The sequence below is a fragment of the Colius striatus genome, chromosome Z (genome assembly GCF_028858725.1).
Source record: "Colius striatus isolate bColStr4 chromosome Z, bColStr4.1.hap1, whole genome shotgun sequence".
NCBI lineage: Eukaryota > Metazoa > Chordata > Aves > Coliiformes > Coliidae > Colius > Colius striatus.
The window spans coordinates 29,802,604-29,824,644 of record NC_084790.1 but is presented as its reverse complement, the minus strand read 5'-3'; the positions used below and the strand labels follow the sequence as shown (position 1 = coordinate 29,824,644).

The following is a 22,041-nucleotide window of genomic DNA, read 5'->3' as shown; positions in this document are numbered from 1 at the left end:
GCTTGGGGAAGGGGAGACTGAGGGGTGACCTCATTAATGTTTACAAATATGTAAAGAGTAGGTGTCAGGAGGATGGAGCCTGACTGTTCTCGATGTCCAGTGATAGGAGAAGGGACAACGGGTACAAGCTGGAACATAAGATGTTTCAAAGAATTGTAAGGAAAAATTTCTTCACTGAGAAGGTGACACAGCACTGGAACAGGCTGCCCAGATGTGTTGTTGAGCCTCCTTCTCTGGGGACATTCAAAACTCACCTGGATGAGTTCCTGTGTGACCTGCTTCAGGTGGTCCTGCGGGGGGAATTGGACTGCATGATCTTTTGAGGTCTCTTCCAGCCCTTAAGCTTCTGTGATTATATGAACTAGATGTAGTGAGCGTATAAGGGAATATGAGCCTTGACCAACCAGAAAAAGTTTTAAGAAACATAAGGAAAAACTTCTTCACTGTGAGGGTAACGGGGTGCTGGAACAGGCTGCCCAGATGGGTTGCCGAGTCTTCTTCTCTGGGGACATTCAAAACCCACCTGGATGAGTTCCTGTGTAACCCACTCCTGGTGGTCCTGCTCTAGCACAGAGGTTGAACTAGATGATCTTTTGAGTTCCCTTCCAGGTCTTGAGATTCTGTGATTACTTGAAGACTGTGCTGTCATTTAGCGAGATCTGCACCAGCTTGAGAGTTGGGAAGAGAGGAACCTCATGAGGTTCAACAAGGACAAGTGCAGAGTCCTGCACCTGGGGAGGAACAACCCCAGGCACCAGTACAGGCTGAGGATTGACCTGCTGGAGAGCAGCGCTTTGGAGAGAGATCTGGTGGTTCTGGTTGATAATAAAGTAACCAAGAGCCAGCAATGTTCCCTCATGACCAAGAAGGCCAATGGCATCCTGGGATGCATCAAGAAGAGTGTGGCCAGCAGGTCGAAGAGGTTCATCTCCCCCTCTACTCTACCCTGATGAGACTTCATCTAGAGTACTGTGTCCAGTTCTGGGCTCCCCAGCTCAAGAGGGACAGGGAACTTCTGGAGAGAGTCCTGCTCAGAGCCACCAAGATGATCAGGCGACTGGAGCATCTTCCTTATGAGGAAAGGCTGTGGGAACTGGGGCTGTAGTCTAGAGAAAAGGAAACTGAGGGGGTATCTCATTATTAAATATTAATACTATAAATATTGTAATGTAATAATGTTGCTAATTTTAATATTGTAATAACAATAACAATAATAGTGTAAATATTACTATTCACAAATACCTAAATGGTGGATGGCAGGAAGTTGAGGCATCACTTTTTTTCTATTGTATCCACTGACAGGACAAGGGGCAGTGGGAAGAAGCTGGAACATAAAAAGTTCCATTTAAACATAAGGAAAAACTATTTCACTGTGAGGGTGATGAGCCCTGGCATAGACTGCCCAGGAAGGTTGTGGAGTCTCCTTCTCTTGAGGTCGTCAAAACCTGCCTGGATGCATTCCCATGTGATCTTGATCTAGGTTGACCTGCTTCTGCAGGGGGGTTGGACGAGATTATCTCTAAAGATCCCTTCCAACCCCCACCAGTCTGTGACTGTGTGATTCTAGGATTCTGTTTCAGCACAGTAACAGAGTAAACATATATCTCTTTTATCTCTTTTCAATGAAGTATTATAGCTTTTTAAAAATTATGCCGTCCTTCGATCAAAAAGAAAAGTAAGTTCTTGTTCAACTTCTCTTCTACATACCATTTTTTAGACATAAGTCATCAACATGTCTAAGTGAAAAAAATCAAGTATGTTTCTAGTCAGCGATCCTGATGAAATTGTTATTTGTGTTAAAAATGCGTGTCTACATATTTGCCTACTTACATACATTTTCAACAGAATTTTTCACGTGTCCTGTTACATATCGTATATTCACCTACTTTTTTTTTTTTAATTTAAAGGTAAATGTTATGGTGTGATACTATTCGTGGAACAGGAAACAAATAGCTCTTTGAAGTGTTCTATCTTCAAGGTTTTCACTTTCTAGTTCAGATTTAGGACTCTGAGCTAAAAGTTTGTAATTGTATTAGGTCAGAAAAAAGACTGACCTGACCGACTTTCATTTCTCATACATTAGCCAACAGAGAAAAGTCTAGGGAGGAGAACCAGAACAGGATGGTCATGCAGTTCTGCTTCCTCAGAATGATCTCTCAGCCTCCCATAATTTTCAGTACAGAAATAATTTGAAAGAGACGTGATATTGTTTATAATAGCCTTAGATGTAGTTCATAATAGCCTTAAAGGTATTTTTATTTCCTGAATTGGTGGAGCCAGTGTCAGTACATAAAAGTTATAATATTTAAATATTTGAGATTAACTTAATATTATGTGAACAGTCTATTCCTTTCTGCCTACAATATAATAAAACTGTCATATTCCTACTCTGTGATTTCTTTTTCAGAGCCATCTTTATCTTTAGTCATTCCTTTCATAAAACTTAGTCATATCCTTTATCAAGCTTGTCATCTTTACTTGAATGATTTCAAGGTTACTGTATTGGTTTGAGACGAATGATGAGAATTGTGCAGATAATTCAGATTCATAGTTTAGAGAGAGGCATACCGAGGTTTCCTATATTCTTGTTCTGCTTTGTTTTTATTAAATCCTAGAGAATAATTCTGTTTGATTTTTGAACCACTGCAATGTGTCAAGTCAGTGTTTCCATGGAATCATCTGCTATAATTCCAACATCTTGTTACCATCTCAAGTGGTAATAGTCAGTTTAGAGCCATTCAGTACATAAATAAAGTTTTTGGTTTTCTCCCTACATCTTTGTGTATTTCAGTGTACATTGAAAATAATCTTCTAAATGACAACCCAGTTACTGAGAGTCATACAATCCAGAATAATCCTTTTGTATTCTTCATGTTTAACCCCTTCCCTCTATCTAAAATAACATTGTATGGTCAGCATTCTGTGTCACTCTTGACAGTGTCTTTTTGTGTGGGTTATTACAAACATACTAAGCAGTGCAGATTTTTGTGAAGCTTCATTAGCTCCGGGCACTGTAAAAATTATTTATTGTTATCCTTTTTGTTCTTTAATTGCTTTTTAGTTCAGGTGAGAATCCTTCCTGTTGCAAATGCTTAGTTCCCTATAACTGCCTTTCCTCAAATACCTTTACTGCATCTTAGATTTTCTATAAAATATGCTACAGACAAACCCCCCCCATTTTGCATCTAGTTAGTGTATATAACTAGGAATTCTCAAGTCAAGTAGGTGTATTATATCTTTTACCTATAATTGATGACTTTTAAAAAGTCCATTCTGAATATGCTGCAATAATAGAAGTTTGATTTTTGATCTTTAGTATTGATATCAGGGCCTTAGGTCTTCAAAATACTACATCATTGTGTTTTTGCAGAGGAAAACTACCTTCAGTGTCTACCACATATAAATCCAGTATGCATAGCGGATTATTTCAGCCTTTTAATAGATTAAAAGGTATATATTGATTCATAATCAGTAATTTGTGGTTGAATCAGTTGTTTTATTGAGTGTATGAGGGAAAAATGACAGCTTTACATATATTACTGTTTAAAGATTTTCATAAAATATATTCTAAGGAAACAAAATGAGAAAACTGTCTTACATACATTTTTAGGTAAGTTTATAGAAATGAATACATTTTGACAAAGGGAAGTAGTTAAAACCAGTGTTGACTACTTTCTAAGTAATGACAGACATGTGGTGTGTCCTGATAAATGATGACTATCACTGGTAACTTACTATTGAAATATTCTGAAAAGTGTAACAGAATAAAAGTTTATGCTTCAAAGATACATGCTTTAAAAACTGAGAGGAGGTGACCTCTCAGAATGAATTGTGGATCAGTGAATGGAATTAAATGCAGTTGCTAGTAGTCAGTTACCAGTGATGTTCCCCAGGGCTCAGTGCTGGAGACTGTTTTGTTTAACGTCTTTATCAGTGACCTGGATGAGGAGATTGAATGTACCCACAGTAAGTTTGCTGATGACACCAAGCTGGGCAGAAGCATAGACTTGCTTGAGGGCAGCAAGGCTCTTCAGAGGGACCTGGATAGGCTGGAGTGATGGACTGAGGCCAATCATATGAGGTTCAATAAGGCCAGTAGTGCTGGGAGGTTATGGAGATATTCAAAAGATGCATAGACAAGGTGCTGAGGGATGTGGTTCAGTGATACGTTTGGCAGTGTGAGGTGAGGTGTTGGACTTGATAATCTTAAAGATCTTTTCCAACCAATGACTCTACATGAGTTAATCTACAAATGAATTTTTTAAATATTCTAAAATGTAAATTCTGTAAGTAGATGCATTTATTTTTATTGATATTTGAGGCAGAATAGTGCTAATAACTAAAGAAATAAGAAAGAGAGCTTTGCAGGTAGCCAGAACTTAGCTTAACTTGCTTGACTACCATTCTATGACTATGTCTGCTTTGTAGATTTATTTTGGTCTCGTTTTTACTATTCTTATGCCATTGAAACCTGACAGTATGGGATTGTGTAGCTGTTAAAACTGGTAAGCATTATAACTGGTTAGTAACAAAAACCCTTTCATAAATCGATTTTCTCCAGAGGGCAAATGAGGCCACAACTTCTTCAAACTACAGCTAAGATGATATTGAGCAGATCCAGAGATGCTAGTTCTAGCCACTTGGGATGAAAACTATTGTTTAAAACAAAAAATAGGTTAAATCATAGAATTATAGAATTGTAGGGGTTGGAAGTGACCTCCAAAGATCATCTAGTCCAACCTCTCTACCCATACTTGATCTGCCCAGTTCACATATCATGTGCCCCCTCAGTCACCTCCTCTCCAGGCAGAACAGTCACAGATTCTGCCGCCTTTCCTCATAAGAAAGGTGCTTCAGACCCCTGATTATCTTGGTGGCCCTGAGCTGGACTCTCTCCAGAAGTTCTCTGTCCCTCTTGAGCTGGAGAGCCAAGAACTGGACACGGGACTCCAGATGGGGCTTCACCAGGGCAGAGTAGAGGGCAAGCAGAACCTCCATTGACCTGCTGGCCACACTGTTCTTGGTGCATCCCAAGGTGCCATTGGCCTCTTGGCCGCGAGGGCACATTGTTGGCTCTTGGTTAGTTTATTATCAGCCAAGACTTCATTTTTGTTTTTTCTCAAAGATAAATACAAACATCCTAAAGTATCTTCAGATGTTTTAGAGAGAATAGCATTAGCTTTCTAATTCAATCTGATGCTGCAATATAAAATCTGATATTTTTGAAATGGTAAAATAATTCAGTCTCTTATTTCTGCATGTATACATTTATAAATTCCAGTGATCAACAGTTTTGTTAAGTTGGTTTTAATTTCTTGATTATTGGTCCTTGAACATTAGATGTAACATCTGCTTCCTGTAAAACAATTGTTAAGCCAATACAATATTGATTAAATTTTTTACTAGAAAGCAGATAAAAAAGTAATATTTGCAGTTACAAAATCATTAATTACGTTTTAGCAAAGTATTAAAAGAAAAAAGTTAGTTGATATTAAATTGGATATTAAATGTAAAAAAATCTGTCATTTCTGAAAAGATCTGCATATAGATTATATTAACTTAAAAACAAGAAAAATGTTTATTAAAAAGAGAGCTGTGGGCATATTACTTTGAGAGATACATTTTAAATCTTGTCCCTGTCTCAATAAATACATACAACTACTTTTTCGTTTGGGAAAAAAACTTGTAATGTTCGCTTCATGGCTTTTAATAAGAATTTAATTTTTCCAAGGTGAGATTCAGGACTGTCTACATAAATATTTAACCAACATTGTATAAAATATATTGGGAAGAGAGAGAACTAATTCAACATTTAGAGTCAAATCATTCAGTCTGATACATATCAACAGGGATCGTGGCTCCTTGATATCTAGAGTCCATGTAAATTACACACTCAGTCAACCTTCTGTACCACTTCTTAATCTGTCATAGTTTTGTACAATAGATCTGTGTGGTAGTAAGTACTATGTGTATTTTGCCTTTGTTCCAGTCTTTACTTCCATAACTTCTTTATTGAAATTGCATTTGAAAATACAAGGGAAGCTGAGTGAGTTAAAGATAAATAGATTTTAATTTCTGGAGATTAGTATAGCCCAGTTACTGGTTCTATGTATTTATTTAACTTGTACTTTGGGAAGTGGAAGACTTTAATCTTTAGTAAAGCATGACATAAATTACCAATATATCAGGAAGGCATTAATTGACAGAACTCATCACATACCAAGCACTGAGATAGATAATTTAAAGATTAATGCTTCTTTTTATCATCAAGGAAAAAAAACCCACCAACATTCCCAAGTATATACTGTTTATGTATTTATAGTGCAGGTTTCTAAAATCTATGTCTTACAGGTTAAAAACAGTAATAGAAGACCTGATGCAGACACAGCAAACTCTTTTGAGCAAAGAGGAACTTGTGTTGGAACTGGAGAAAAAAATAGAAGAGTCTTCTAAGACCTGTGAAAAGCAGTCTGAGTAAGTGAAACTGAAATTTCAAATTAATTTGAGGAAAAGCATCTATAAAGCAATTCCTAAGACTTAAATAAGAAGTAAACTTTACTAATCTTTGTTTTGTTTTTATGAGAAGTGGAAAACAACACCAAGTTAGTTTACCTTCACTAAAATAACCCTTACTCACTTGTGATGGCTTAGCATTTACTATATGCAGGTAGATCCTTACTCATTGGAGAATTTAGCAGCTCCATTAATTTAATATAATTGTCATGGGGTTGGGATGCACCTTTGGTTAGTAGTGTAACTTCATCTTGATGGAATGAGTCAGTTAAGATTGCCTCTATGTTTGACAGTTCATTCTGTAGATGTAAGTTAGTGATAGATTATTTTAGAGTCATGTGCGAGACGTGTACTCTTTCCTACACAGTATGTTTGGAACTCATCACATTAATTCTTCTTTGCGTTTTCTTTACAAAACTAAATATAGATCTGATATCCTGTAATACTACATAGTAAATAATGGAGCTGTGTAATACAGTGCCATAAATAAAACATTATTGTGAAGAATTGTTCTTGGGCAAGATCTTTAGGGTTTTTTTCTGCCTCTGATTAGCAAAAATATTCACATCCCAGTCTAAACTGAAGTTAATACAACCGATGAGGAAACCTTTGTCTGTCGTGGTATTTTTCTGGTTCTTGTTGCAATCAATCATAACCTTATTAACTTGATGATAAATACTAGCTGACAATACCAGTGAACTGGAATGCAGTTCTTCAGGTAATCCAAACTTTATTGACTTAAATCTGGAATATCTTTGTTGAAGGCATCTTATCACTTGATACATTGCACAGTATTTAATTAATATCCAAAACTTTAGATGTGTATATAATATCAGAGTTTTGATTAGATACTTCTCCTGTTCTTGCTTCGGTGAATTTCATATGTATCCACAGTATATTTTTCCAGTTTTTTGTACCTTCCTTGCTGTACGTTACTCAAAGGATAAACTATGTTTGAACTAGATTCATTTGGTGGTTTTTGTCTATTTGTTTGTTTTCCTCCCAGCTGTGTTTTGTTTTGTTATCAGTTCTCTCTCCCTGAAAATAGTTTAGACTATCTCAGCATTTCTTGTTGTCGGTAGGCTTCTTTGACTGATCCTGTGTCAGATATTTATAGTGTTGAGGAGATGATTTCAGTTCAGACTGCAGCAATACCTGTAGGTATTATTAAAATACATTAAATCTGTTTTAGATTTAGTTATAAGATGAAAGTTTCCCTGAAATCACCCTGATTCTGATTTGCCATTGGTATGCCATCCTCCAACCTGTTTTCACCTTTTAGCTGCAGAGCATCATTTTCACAGTAATCTCTTTTTTTCTCTCATAATGAGGACCAGATAAAAGAACATTGTCCTGAAGGTAATGCTAGGATAATTGTTAATTTCTTTGTATGATGTGTTTAAATGTGTGCAGTCATACGCCAAAGCTCAGTTTCAGGTCCTCTAACATTTCAGGTCCTCTTCGTACATTGCACTTATACTTTTTATGTGAATCATAATTCTGCTGATTAAACACACTTGATACAATGCTTATCTGGGATATGATTTTAGTCTTTTCCTGATAATTTATGACAGATGATTCCCTTATCTCTTGGGAAACTGAATAGTCAGTTTATTCAACATCAGTTTGTGAAAGAACAATTTCAGTATCACCAACTTTTAAATTTCATTTTTTTTTCTCCAAGAGTAAGGCTTGCAGGAGAGTCTGTTTTCCAGGGATTATCTTGAAGATACAGAGTGACAGAATATTATAATATTTGTTTATACTTTTCTCATTCTTCTTAGTTCTGGTCCCTCTACCTCTTACATCTGTTCTTGAAGACTGTGAGAACTCTCCATCTCTTTGTAGACCACATATCACTGGACTCAGGCTGAATGTTTTTAAGGGTGTCTGTATTGCATTGTGAATGGTTCTGTGTTTTAAGAAGCTTTGGTTTTGGCATTTCTTGGGATAACAGAATCACCTGTGCACCTGTAGATGTTCTGAATGGTTCTCTTGCCCTTCAATGATGATTGAATTATGTCCTTTTTTTGAGTGTTCAGGGGCATGAGTAGTATTTAGAGAAGAGCCATGAAAACATGCAGAAGACAAGAAAAAACTCTTTTAGCTTCTGATGGAGTTAAATATATTTAACTTCACAAGAAGAATGTTAGGCTGCAGTCCAGAGGTGCTTACAAAATAGAGGATCTTTCTGTTCAGAAGAGACAACAGATATTTCTAAGTTGATGCTAGATGAATTTTTACTGTATGTAAAGTGAGTTTAAGAGTGCAAATTATTTTTGCAACAACTCTGTAGATTCCAGTGGATTTCTCATTACTGGAAATGGTAATCTAAAATTCATTTATTCTGTAAAGATTGGAAACTCTAGTATTTATGACTTTGGTCAAAAGCGGACAAAACCAGTAGTATGATCTTTATTTATGATAACATGATGGTTGTCTCATGGTTAAGAACAGAGAATGGCAAAGTAGCTGTTTGCTTGCACTGTCTTGTAGCTTTGAAAATTTTCTAGAATTACTCCCTGTGTTTATGCCTTTGAACAAATCCTTTTGTTGAAGAATTTTCATGCCTCTTTTTTTTGTCTTTCATGAAAGTAAGTGTCTATTGTAACTCATGGATACTTCTAAATTGTTTGTTATTTTTCTCTGCAGTATTGTACTTTTGCTGAGCCAAAAACAAGCACTGGAAGAACTTAAGCAAACAGTTCAGCAGTTAAGATGCTCAGAGGCAAAGTTTACAGCCCAGAAGGAACTACTAGAACAAAAGGTTCAAGAGAATGATGGTAAAGAGCCACCACCTGTAGTGAATTATGAAGAAGATGCGAGATCAGTGACTTCTATGGTAAGTTTTCTATGTTTTACCGAATGGTGCAGCTCTGCTGTTGTGCTTTAGTCGTGTGATCAAAGTCCAAGATATTCACAGGGAGGACTGAAATGATTAAACTTGACTCTGCATGTATGGAGACTTGTTTAGAAAAAAAGTTCAGTTGTATGATTTTTTTAAGAAAAGTTAAAATAGTTGTAACTCCCTCTGTATGTCTGTGGGCTTGATTTGGCCTTCTGTGCACTTGATGCTTAGGTTCTCATTAGACTGTTTTATAATCAAAAGTGTAAATCCTTAAATAGATGAGTAAGCATAACTGTTGATAATTTATTTGACTGTGTTGAAGAAATACATTCACAGTTGTACACAAAAAATTAACAGTAAAAGCTATTGGGGTCACTGCAGACGTGTCATTGAGAAATTAATTTTATATACTGTAATTTTTCTTTAAACAGAAACACTGGTTTCTTTGAAACTTGTATTTACTTTCACTTAACAATCAAAAATAACTTTGTGCTATGGTTAAGACTACATGTGATTTAAATCAATATTTAACTTTTTCGTATTTTGGGTGACTTTCTTTTCCTAATTATATGCAACTATGAGAAGAGATAGTAGGCCACATAAAAAAGCAAACAATACCAGTTTACTAAAAGGATAAGCACTAATATTTGCTTGTATGAGTTGTATTTGACATACACAACATGTTTGTTACTTGTTTTCTTTAGAGGTTTAATCTGCCATTTCTTTTGGCCAACTGAGCAGTGGCTCAGTTAAATAATAATGAAATCACCATTTCTTAGAGGAATGCTTTTGTTTGCTCCATGTATTGGTTGAGTCAAATATATTTTTTCTTCCATTCTCATTCTACAGTAATTCTTGTCAGTATGGTTTTGGAGGAGCTAATAAAGCACAAATAGATGGAGAAAGGAGGAATCAGGATTGTGATTGTGAATGAGTAGGCGACTTGGAATCTTCTTGGGATAGGCTATCTTGTCAGTTCGTGTAATATCATCTAGTAGTGCTAGTGAATATTGTCGGAAAGGGTTAGTTGAGTTGATGAGTCTAATCAAGAGAATGGTATTATTCTGCTTCAGTTCATGATCACTAGAGTCTGTTTTCTACTGTCCCAGTCTCTGTTCCAATAGATGGGAGAAAATCCTTGCATGTGTCTATAATACACAATGAATAATTCTGCCTTCATAATTTCTTTGGAATAAAAGTTATTTACGGTAATTTAGCTTTTTTTTTTTTTTTCTGGGGAAGGTACATACTAAGATTTCTAGAAGGATGCAAGAAATACGCTTTTCAAGTATTAAATGTGCAGAATAAGGCACATTTAATTCCAAAGAATTTTGACTTCAGAGAATTTAGCCATTGTATGAAAAATAATGGAATATGATTTAAATGCTGGATAATTTCCCTTGAGCAAGTTATTTAAGACAGGCAAATGCTACTTAGGTTTTGTTTAACTAATAAGTTGATATCATGTTATAGAAAAATTGACTAAAGAGCAGTAGATAAAACTGCAGTCTAAATGAAACCATTTTTCACATTGCTGTAGCTTGAGAGGGTAGTCATGATTGTGTCTCAAGATGAAAGAATAATGCACTGATGGATTGTTTATATAAAAAAGCATCCTAATGAATTTTCTGATGAGATTTTTTTTTTAAACCCCTTTAAATTACATCTGCCAAATGATCAGAAATGAAATATCCTTGCTGCTGGTTGCTTACCCTGTTACAATTCTGATTTAAGAGAATCGTTGTTTCTTCAGCTATAAATCTGTATAGGTTTCTCCTGTTCTTCCAGAAGCAGTCCATCTAAATGTTATCTGGTACTATACTGCATTTGATCGTGGTTATTTGTTCATTTTCAGAAATTCATTTTTAACATTTCTTTTACAAATTCTTTTCCTACGAATGACGAAATCGTAATTGGCTTATGTTGTGAGCACAGGAATGGGGTAAATTTTCATATGTTCAATCACAAATGGCCCTTTTTTTAGAATTTGAAATTAAAAATAGGATATACAAAAGAACTTAATAAAATTTGATGTCTCTAAGTATTTACATGGTATCATATAAGTACAGTCAATTTCATAGTAGAATAGTTTACAAATGTTTTTGGTTTCCGTATCTTATATTAGGTAAAGAAATACGAGCATGGAATAAAATTCTGAAATGCTGTTTGATGTGTTTTTATATACAGTGTCATGTTATGTATGTATTATATCTTCCTTTGTTTCCTTTATCTTTTTTTTTTCTTCTTGGTAACTGTAGGAAGTTTAATATTTTCTTAGTATCTTCAATATGACTTATTTGTAGCGTATTAGCTGTATATTGGCATTCACATATGTATTTTTAAGAAAAAAGGGAATTATTGGATGATTCTGTTTTTTTTTTTCAATCATGCTAGCATAGCAAGGAGTTAAAAACTAATTTTACCATTCCTGAATATTGCATTTTAACAATTTTGGCATCATATGAGGAAAAATTAATAATATTTTCCTGTCATTCATTTATATCTTTATACTGAGTTAACCATGGAATACAGAGATAATTTTAATCCTGTGTGTGCTACAAGTTTAAAATAATGTCTTTGAGCCCCTTAGAGTTATGTGATCATTGGGATATCATACTTAACTCTTTTTTCTATACTTGTATTAAAGAGATACATACCAAGAAAAAGCTGGCTATACCTTCTAAACACCTGGGTTTTTTCTGAGGTGTTGTAGTATCCTATCTGTTATGTATTATGTCACTTTACAAAAAATTAACCAGTAACTGGAAGCTTCGACTAACTTTTAAGAACAGTGTTCAGTCAGAGGATGTATGGCTTGTCAATTGTTCTAAGGTACCTACACTATACTTGCTATTACTATGATCAACAGAGCATGTAAGTAGTCCACCATAATTAAAACAAAGAAAAGAACACTTTTCTATCTCTAATGATCTTATTAGAAATAAAACCATCAGACGTTTTTAGAATATTGCAGTGTGAGTTAAACATTTACTCAGATAATTAGGTACCAATGATGGTGGCTTGCATTTCATACTAAGACTTTAAAATTATAGCATCAATATTGGCTTGGAATTCATCACAAAATGAAAATCTCTGAAGAGTGCTTAAGCACCATAACAGACTTCATTAATGAAAAATAGTAATTAATTGTGTTTTACAATAGTAAAATGAAGTCTGTATGACACTTCAATATGTTTTCTCATTTTCCTTACATGTTAAAAAATTATAAAGATGCAAACTCAATATTTTTAACAATATATATTTAAACTGTAGTTTTCTCACTATAGAAGTGTTTCACAAAGATTCATTTTGCATGGTGTAGCATTTTTCTGGAACCACTGATAAAACTGAAACTTAGTATGCAGGCTCTGCAGTGCTTGAAAGACTTGTCAGCAGGTGGAGCTCAGTGCCAGAAGACTAGTTATGACTGAATAATCAACATTTTTCATCATTACATATATTTCAAAAGACATATGAGACACAGAAATGTGGAGAAAACAAACGTGAGTTGGTGGTTTGTTTTTTATTTGTCCTGATTATTTTTCTTTTTTTTTTTTTTTTTAAACAATAAAATGCAACTGCAATGTAGAAAAACCTTAATGCCTGGTTTTCAACACCACGTAAGCCAACTGAAAGAGCTGTGCAGCTCTATTGCCCATGGATCAACAGTACGAAGTCACTGTTTCTCCATATACCCTTTAAAGGCTTCCAGTCCAGATTATTTGTCAGAGTGGAGGGCTCTGGAGGGTAGATGAGTCAGAAAGAAGCCCATCATGTCCTTGGTAACAATGAAATGGAAACATTATGATACCGTGATACAGCCATTGGGATGAATCTAACCATTGCAGGAGAGTGCCCTGCGTAGAACTGTTAATAGTAGGTTAACAGAAAATGGCTATTAGTAAGAGATTTTTCATTTTTAAATTCTGATTTAATCTCTTGTAGCAGAAGAAAAAATTATAAAAGTTTACTGATTTTCTATTTTATTTAACTATTTGACATTTCTTTTTAAAAGACATCAGAGATCCTGTTCTCAGGGATTGCTTTAAAAGTAAGCCAGCTTATGGTGGAGATTGTGTTAAATAAAAAATAAGTTCTCCGTGGTTGTGGAGGAAAAAAATAGTTTGACAAGAACAAGTGCAGAGTTCTGCATCTGGAAAGGAACAACCCCATGCACCAGTGCAGACTGGGGGTTGAGCTGCTGAAGAGCAGCTCTGCAGAGAAAGACCTGGGAGTCCTGATTGATTATAAGCTAACCATGAGCCAGCAATGTGCACTCATGGCCAAAAAGGCCAATGGCATCCTGGGATGCATCAAGAAGAGTGTGGCCAGCAGGTTGAGGAGGTTCTTCTCTCCCTCTTCTCTGCCCTGGTGAGGCCTCATCTGGAGTCCTGTGTCTAGTTCTGGGCTCCTCAGCTTAAGAGGGACAGTGAATTTCTGGAGTCCAGCACAGGGCTGCCAAGATGATCAAGGGATTGGAACATCTTTCACATGAGGAAAGGCTGCGGGAACTGGGGCTGTTTAGCCTAGAGAAGAGGAGACTGAGGGGAGATCTCATTAACATTTACAAATATCTCAATGATGGGTGTCGGGAGGTTGGAGCATCCCGTTTTTCTATTGTATCTAGCAACAGGAGAAGGAGTAATGAGATGAAGCTGGAACATAAAAAGTTCCACTTAAATATAAGAAAAACTATTTCACTATGAGGGTGACAGAGCCCTGGCACAGGCTGCCCAGAGAGGTTGTGGAGTCTCCTTCTCTTGAGGTCTTCAAGACTCACCTGGACATGTTCCTATGTGACCTGATCTAGGTGAACCTGCTTCTGCAGGGCGGTTGGACTAGATGATCTCTAAAGGTCCCTTCCAACCCTACTATTTTATGATTCTACAATATTTTTCTTAATTGAAATGCTCTAAATTTCTCTCCCTGCGTTCTAGAATTCATTACTCAGTGCCCCCTCTAATTGTGTGATCAACAAGCCAATAGCCTCAGTGTCTTCCTCTGTAGGTTTGGGTTTGAGATAAATGTTTTCAGGATTCTTCCTAAAAGAATAACAAATTGACCCAATCTGTAGATTTTAAATTTTTTAGAGTCAGTTACACAGATATGAAAAATCATTTACAGGAAAAGATGCTTAATTAGATGTGTTTTAAGTAATGTACCATAAGGCCTTGAAAGATAATTTGCTGAGATGTACCTACTCTCTAGGGGATCTCCTTTTCCTATACTGTTTTGTGCTGTATAGGATCTTAATTTTCAAAAAGATGCAGGGAAATATTTTGCTTCTGTGACAGCCATTTGTAGACGGGAAGCCATTTGTAGCAGGAAGCGTGATGGCAGATATATAATTGTGGATTTTTTCTACTGACTCAGAAGAACTGAGACATTCCTATGCTTTGTAATGCATCACCAAACAGCTCCTTTGTTTATCTGTCCATGTAAATTATTTTCTACTAATTTGTGGCTCAAATCATTTATAAAACTAGAGATTATATGAAGACATGTATTGGGATGGCCCTTCACAGTTATTTGATTTATGTATTTATAAACCTTGTAGACTTCCACTGTGCTATTCCAAGATTTTCAGATTCTTGCCAATACAAAAAGGGCCAGAATAAATCTGTGCTGCATTGATGTCCTTCTCTTATTTTTATGTCTCAGCAGAGGAAACACTGCCATTGCAGTCATGTTACAGAAATTGTTCCTATTACTTCATAAAAGACTTGGAAATAAACAGTTATATTTGTTGGATGCCTGGACAGCTGAAGTTCAACCAAGTGATCTTTGCTTTGGGCCACTTTCCAAGTTTGCTGTCAGGGACCCGTGTTTCTGGCTTACAGCCAGTACTTAACATGGAGTAAAAGATGCTCCAAATGTCAGAAGTTTCTAGGAAGTCTGGATGATGACCTCTGATCCTCTTGCTTTTGGAATTAGTATGTTTTAGCTTCAGCTTCTCCTCTTTTTGAATCTTACTTGCCTGACAAAAATACACAGAGGAAGAACAATTCAAAAGGAGATATTAAGATAATAGATAAACTTAAGTCACATTTTGTCCCATATGAGTATTACTGACTGATCAGATTTGCAAGATGGGAGGACAGTGGATCCACCAAGCCTCTTTCCAGTGAACATGCCTAGAAACTTCTAAAGTAAAAGATTAATTTTAGAATAATATTTTCATAGACTAAGGCTCAAAAATTATGTATTTCTTAAGGTTAGCATATCATCTATCTATAAGTGTTGAGCAATAAAATAATATTGGGGAAAGGCAAGATTAGAAATGTGAGCAAACCTGGGGAGGTACCTTATTCAGAGTAAACAAAACTCAGAATATTTTAACTACAAATTTAATTTACCCTCTTCATTTGAAGGAGAGTGTATGTACTTGAGATAAGTACATATACTTCAACTACCAAAAATATTTCAAGAGCTTTCAATTTTCCTTGAGGAGGAAGGCTTCATCCTAGTAGTGTTGCAGCATTGCATACCCATTGAGAATTTGTTATTTGAGTCAGAGTAATTTCTATGAATTATGAAAGCTTCAGGCAAAAGTTTCCCATGAATAGAAGTCGCATTTATCTAGAGTGTATTTCAGTCTGTATTGGAATGATTCTCTGTACTGGGAGGAAAGAAGTAACTCTCTGCCATAACTATCACCATTTTCTTTTTGCATCTTTTTAATAGTGATGGACTTGAATTAACGTGATTATGAACTTCTTATAGGCTCTAGGCAACACACAGAAATTATCTGATATAATTTGACTACTCTAAATCATCTCTTTTTTTTTTTTTTTTTTAAGTGGCTGGTTAAAAATACCTTTGTTCTCAAAAGCAATTACTGTGCTTCTAAAAGTCTTTAAATATACTGTAAAATATTTCTTGGAATTAGAATGGGAGGCTGTTATCTAGTGCCACTGGTAGTTTATGGCCAGATGTGAAGTGTATGATGTTACAGTTTCCTTTGTGGCTTCAGCTCTTTTCTACCATGTGGGAAAGCTGTGTTCTGACTGTTGCAGAAACCAGAATGGCAGTGTAACCCATTTTTTATCAGATCTTAAGATATAGATCAGGTCATTTTTTGTTCTCCTTTTTATTTTTTTACTCTTGGTAATCTTTAATGGTGGGATAAATTAAATGGCATGATTTTTTTTCTTTGGGTCATCCTGCAGTAAGATAAATGCAAATGGTTTTGGTCAACTTGGGATTCAGGTGCCTGAATCAACATTAATGCTAGTTTTAGATTGCTTAAGCTATCCTGCCTGATATCAAACTGTGATTCATGGCTGCCAGTCCCATGTGAATGTCTTGGATAACCTAAGCCATAAAGAATACTAGATATTGATACTCAAACAGGTGAAGCCCGCTGTCCAACAAATACCTTGAAGTTCGTGGCTCAAAAAAGTCTTTAATGGTAGGCAAAGTGAAAATCTTCTGTGGGATGTGATAGTCACCGTAATCCAGTTAAAAAATTCCAGAATTACTTATCCCAGCTTCTTTTTAGGAAGCTACAAAACCAGATCACGAGGAACTTAGCTTTATTCAACTGTTTTGTTAGGGTAGTGTGAGAAAGGCAATGATGTCTGAATGAAGATAATAGCAGATATCCAGGAGCTTCTGAAACTAATGTCCTTGTCCTAAGAAGAAAGAAAGCTTGGAGTATCACAGCCAAGATACATGGAAATGTGTCATTCTTGAAAAATGATTGAAGACTATTGAACTCTGATTAATTATTTCTGTTTTTAGTTAACATTTCTGATCTTTAAGTCAAAAGCGTGGTTTCTGAAAGTTACTCCAGAATTTTTATTACTGCAAAGTTTTCTGTTTGTTGTTTTTTTTTCCTTTTTCCCCTGAGCTTCTAAAGTGCAGAAAGCAAGAATTTATTGTCTGGAAACTAGATAAAAGATCTTTACAACTCAAAAAAAAAGAAAAAAAACCCCTGAAATTAAGGATAGAGTTGCTAACAATGACTTTAGTCTCACTCCGTTGTCTTTAATAAAAGACATTTGTCAAAAAAGAAAAAGAGATAAAAAAGAAGATTATTGCAGAATATATTATGAATCTCATGAGGTTCAAGAAGGACAAGTGCAGATTCCTGCACCTGGGGAGGAACAACCCCATGCACCGGGACAGACTGGAGATTGACCTGCTGGAAAGCAGCTCTGCAGAGAGAGACCTGAGAGTCCTGGTTGATAACAGACTAAACATGAGCAGGCAAAATTCCCTTGTGGGCAAGAAGGCCAATGGCATTCTGGGATCCATCAAGAAGAGTGTGTCCAGCAGGTCAAGGGAGATTCTTCTCCCCCTCTACTCTGCCTTCGTGAGGCCTCATCTGGAGTACTGGAGGTTTTCAGAATCCGCCTGGACACGTTCCTGTGTGACCTGATCTAGGTGGACTTGCTTTGACAGGGATGTTGGACTAGATGATCTCTAAAGGTCCCTTCAGACACCTACCATTCTGTGATTCTATGATTCTGCCGCGAAGTTTTCGGCTCTTGGCCTGAAAAACCAGACTCGAAGTCTGCAAACCAGGCTCGAAGCCTGAAAAACCCAGGCTCGAAGCCTGAAACCAGGCTCGAAGCCTGAAAAACCCAGGCTCAAAGCCTGAAAAACCCAGGCTTGAAGCCTGAAACCAGACTCTTAAGTCTGAAACCAGACTCTAAGTCTGAAACACCCAGGCTCAAAGCCTGAAACACCCAGGCTCAAAGCCTGAAAAACCAGCTCCAAGCGTACTTCATGCGGCGATCAACCCAGGGTCTGATTCTCAGCTGGGTGGGAAGAAATCAGTCCAACTCAATGTGAGTGATAGCAGAAATCTTCTCCTTTATTGAGAGCAGGCTCTAACTTATATACACAGCAGCTTCAAAGCTAGCTCAGCAACAGCAGCTAATAGCTTACATTCTTATGTTCATCCTACTTGCGGTTTCTGTGATAAGCAAGCTCCCTCACATTTTCCCATCTTGTTTTTCTCCGAAGTTGTTTTCCACCTTGAGCTGTTAGCTCGTTAGCTGAAAACAGCCCGACCTTGAAGGAAGAGAAAGCGGCCTGCTGTCTACATGACAGCAACTGCTTTAACCATGGCTCTGACTCTGGTCTTGATTGTGCATTGAATTCATATAACTAGAACTCAGATTGCCTTGCCCCATCAGGCCTAACATTATACCCTGGGATCCATGTCCATTCTCCCTTAACCACTCCTCCACATGATTCCATGTTTCTCTTGGCTGGAGAGAAAGCAAAAGAGTTTGTTCTGCAGAGACAAGTAGGAAATAAGTCCTACATGGTTGGTTGGGTGCATCAACAGCCAACTCCTTGAAGAGGAGAGGTGATGAACATGATGAGAGTCAGCCCAGGCTGGGTAGTACCCTCACTGACTGAGTGCCATCCCACAGAGTCTGAGCACAGTGACAGAGGTGAGTGTTAACAAGGTCCATGAGCAGCTCCAGAGTCCAAATAGGAGTGCAGTCAGGAATAAAAGGAAAAAGGGTATCAAGCAGGACTGAAGACAAGGATTCAGTGTGGGTCCAAACTGTGTCTAGCATACAGGTCCAAACACAGTACTGGAAAAAGCTAGAACATGAAAGATCCATCCAGGAGGCAGGTCAGAAACAAGGCTGGAGATGGATACCTATGGTACAGCTTAGGCCAGGACTTGGTGCGTGGGGCTGAACTAGGCTGGAGTTGCTGGGCATATAGGCAGGAGTGGTGTGAATCTGAAGGTGAGGGTAGTCAGGGCCACTGAAGCCTATCAGTGCCCTCAGGACTGTGATATTAATAGTCTGATAGATTCTTAATTATTTGATGAAGAACTGCTTTAATTCCTTATTGTGTATATTAGCTGAATGAGAGGATAAGAGGCAAGTTGACAGCTTTGAGCTACATGTACTCTTCTACAGGTTGTCACTGTTAGTATAATTCCATGAGAGAGGATACTTCCATAACAAGGTGGCTTTGCCTTTATCAATACATGTTGCCAAGGTGATGCACAGGGTGCTGAATCAAAGAATACTCTTTTTTTTCTCAGGCTGTTCTTGTTAGGGATACATCCTCTTTAAGGTCACTAAAGTGGTTGTTGGGAGAGCTCTACTTAGAGCCAGTGTGGTAACATCCAAAGCTGTGGCTATGTAATAGAGGTTTTTGGTCCATATCACGTGCTTGCTACTTCTGTGTGGTTGATCTGTCAGACCTGTGTGACTTATATATCTCTTTATAAGATATAGGCATAATTTGTAAATTAACGCTGTTTGTATGGATCATTGTATCTGTAATTTAATCTTGTAATTGAAATTGTGCAAGATACAAGTTGTTAACTTCACCTTGGATAGGATTGAAATCATTATTTTCTGGTACCATTGCTGAGGTTTGCATGTTGAGTCTTTCCTCCTTGATGTCTGTATTTTCAGAATAGTCTTACTCATGTTTGTGATTTGTACAGCTGTGATCTGAGAGGTGACATAAGTTCAGTGGATTGTAGGCTTTACTCATAGTAAAATTTGAATATTGCCTGTTCATTGAGTTTGCTTTTTTTTTCCTTCTCATTGTTAAATTGGCAGATTTTTATGATATTGTTTGCTTAATGTGCAAAAACATCTAACACTATGTTGATTTGCTGTTTTCTTTATTTGAAAAAGGAGTGGTTACTTTTGTATTACGCATCTCTGTTTTGAACGGAAATACTTGTGTACTTACAGTAGTTATGCCAGTGTGTATTTATGGAAATAAAAGCTTAATTTTGTATTCAACCTGCAAAGACTATTCATTAAGCCTACACCAGATACGCTGGTAAAGTTATGTTGCAGCTGTCAGAAAGTAGCTCTATGATTTTATCTATTAATATGCAGACTGTTTTGTTAATAAACTGATGCAGAAATCTGTGAAAAACAAAAACATCACATTCTGACTGTGCTAGATGTCACACAGAAATACCTGATGAAATTTGAAACTAGTCATACTACTAAATTTTTCTGGTTATGAAAGGATCAGTTTTATTCTTTAATACAGCTCATGTAAATGTGACTCTGGCTAAGAATCTGTTATATCCTATCTGACTGAAGCTGTTCAAGGTTAACACCATTAAGATTTGTATGATAAAACAAATATATCCTCTCACAGTATGATTTTCAAAACAGGATGCAATTGATAATCCATATTCCATAATTTTTACTGTGGGGGGAAAAAAAGGCTTTACATCCTGTCAGATTTCTTAATGTGTAGCATTTTCCACGGTGGCTTCATTGAAGCCCATCAGTGAATCAATTGAGGTCAGCCATTAGAGGATTTTTCATTGGTGAGTGCCCGTTGGTAGGCGCCAATGTGGAGAGGAGCAAATATTACCTTAAACTGCTCAGAACAATATAAAAACACCTTATACACAGAATATCCCTGGTGATTTCATGTAGTAGCTGGCTGGGGAGACAGAGTTCTTCATAGGTCTCTAGAAACTTCTTTTGAGGTTGGGGAAAACATGAGGTTTCCTTCACTCCAATGGAGTACTGTCTTCAGTAGGTGGACATGGACCTCTATGAAAGCTGCGTTGCAAGTCCCTGCCCACAGTCTGGGAATCTGAAGTTACTGTATATTTGGATCTTGGTATCTTGTGAAACCTGGAAGGACTTACAGTTACTTGTGGATTTCAAGGTTGTACAATCCAGAGAGGATGTTCTTGTTTTCTGTTCTGTCCTTTCATGGTGACTTTTGGACACTTGGCACTTGGCACTTTAGGATAGCTGTTCAATGCCTCTAATTCTTTCTAAGGACCTGACTTTCTTGGGCTTAAACGTCTAAAATCTGGACTCCACCACTAGATTTGTCAGACTTATTGTCGTAGTTTGGCCCAGCTAGCACAGCAGCATTATGACAGTCTCTCACTCGGTGCCCCCATTCACCCCCACCCTCATTAGGATGGCAGAAGCCCCAGCGAAATGGGAGTAAAAAGATAAGCAAGGTTGTTGTGGATTAAAACAAGGCCAGGGAGGACTTGCTGCCAATTACAGTTCCAGGCAAAACAGACTCCAGTACTCGACTTAGAGAGGAAAGTAGGAAAGTTTATTCTACAAGAAACAGAATGGAATAAAAGCAAAACGGGAGTAGGGTGATGAGAAAATTAGAACCAGCACTTTAAAATCTCCCTCCCCCATCCCTCCTTTCTTCCCAGGCCCAGCACACTGCTCCTGATATCCCTACCTTCTGCCCCATCAACAGCTCAAGGGGGCAGGGAATGAGGGATGTGATCAGTCTCTCACAGATGGGTTCTGCCGCTTCTGTCTTCTCAGATGAGGACAACTCCTGGCATTCTTCCCCTGCTGCAACATAGGGTTCCTCTCCTGGGACACAGTCCTTAATGAAATTCTCCAATGTGGATTGTTCCCAGCAGCTGCGGCTTCTGCCGATACAGGGTCCCTCACACGGGACACAGTCCTTGGTGAATATCTCTGGCGTGGGTTGCAGTTTCTGCATTTGCAGGGTCCCTCTCTCGGGACAAGGCCTGTTCTGGGCATAAGTTTAATGAGCTGCTTTGTCGTGGGTTCCTCCCTACAGTTACAGCTGTGGATATTCGGTCCCTTCCTCGGGACACGGCCTCTTAGGGCATAGTTTTAAAGAAGAAAATCACTGCCCTGGGCTCAGGGTCTGCAGTGAAGTGGTTGGGTCCCTCCATGGGACACGGCCTCTTCCAGCCATAGTCA

At 37.3% G+C, this 22,041-nt stretch overlaps 1 protein-coding gene across 7 annotated transcripts in view; it reads left to right on the top strand.

Moving 5' to 3' along the window:
• The window catches only part of FER (FER tyrosine kinase), a 156,068-nt gene that overhangs the window by 37,615 nt on the left and 96,412 nt on the right, over positions 1–22,041 (top strand). For 5 of the 7 annotated variants that reach the window (XM_062019471.1, XM_062019472.1, XM_062019470.1 and 2 more), the window contains 2 exons: positions 6,352–6,474; positions 9,166–9,355. In XM_062019471.1, the coding sequence (XP_061875455.1) occupies positions 6,352–6,474; positions 9,166–9,355 (313 nt within the window). Of the gene's footprint in view, positions 1–609; positions 1,860–6,351; positions 6,475–9,165; positions 9,356–16,916; positions 17,114–22,041 lie in introns of those variants that run through there. The other 2 variants (XM_062019476.1, XM_062019478.1) reach the window with 2 other exon arrangements.